At 37.8% G+C, this 865-nt stretch overlaps 1 protein-coding gene across 5 annotated transcripts in view; it reads right to left on the bottom strand.

Moving 5' to 3' along the window:
- TTC23L (tetratricopeptide repeat domain 23 like) overlaps positions 1-865 on the bottom strand; it is a 29,891-nt gene that overhangs the window by 2,811 nt on the left and 26,215 nt on the right. For 4 of the 5 annotated variants that reach the window (XM_045021491.1, XM_045021489.1, XM_045021488.1 and 1 more), the window contains one exon: positions 516-651. In XM_045021491.1, coding sequence (XP_044877426.1) covers positions 612-651 — 40 coding nt within the window. In that variant the 3' untranslated portion in view covers positions 516-611. Of the gene's footprint in view, positions 1-513; positions 652-865 lie in introns of those variants that run through there. The other variant, XM_045021487.1, reaches the window with a different exon arrangement.

The raw sequence follows: 865 nt of genomic DNA, 5'->3' as shown, positions 1-865 counted from the left end.
GTTCAATTTTACAAGCTGCGAATCCAAGTTTCAGGATTAAAACATGTTTCCAGCAGTAAATGGGCTGCACTTCAGTCAGAAGTTGCATTTGTTCTCTTCAGACATGATCTGTCAAATGTACCCACCAGTTCCGGACATAATCAACCCTGTCTGTGTGGTAAATAGTCTGATCTTTTGCAATCTGACCAGACACAGCCACCGCAAATAATGCAACAGACATGCTACCAGCTTGATGTCACATCAAAATAGGAAGATCAGAGTTGCAGCTAGAGACCCAAAGATCTTTTCCAAAGGGAGTCATTCATGCAAGACTTTTGTAACTTATGCCCATTTTTTTAATACTCAGTAAAACATCTGATATACTACCATTAGACCCAGACCTTCAAAATATAGAAATAAAATGAAAGGAGAATAGGAGGGGGAAGTGTACCTGGAAGGTTGATGCTTTTTCCTAAACTAAAGTAAACATTTACAGAACTTTCTGTTGAGTTGATTATAACAAGTACAATGTACCTGAGTTCTCCAATTAATCCTCCAACTTAGTTTCTGATTTCATGTGCTGTCACAATTGCTAAGGATCCAAGATTTTTGCCAACAGTATGATTTAGCATCTACTTCACAAGTCTGTTCCCTTCATGGACAGCTGGAGACCTAAGGTAGAGGAAGCACATTTAGTTCATTTTATTTTTCTTGGCATTTTCCTATTCCTTTATTTGTAGACTACATATCCCTGAAAATTCTACTTACTGGACAAACAGGAGAATGTCCTCAGACCTGCCTTGTTATAAAATGAGACACTTAACTGCCCAGATTAGTTATACAAATTGTATGCTTATCCATTTGTGTAGATTCTTGTATCACCTCC

This window comes from Mauremys mutica, chromosome 6, assembly GCF_020497125.1.
Source record: "Mauremys mutica isolate MM-2020 ecotype Southern chromosome 6, ASM2049712v1, whole genome shotgun sequence".
Lineage (NCBI taxonomy): Eukaryota > Metazoa > Chordata > Testudines > Geoemydidae > Mauremys > Mauremys mutica.
Note: the sequence above shows the minus strand (reverse complement) of the source record. Positions and strands in the feature narration are given on the sequence as shown.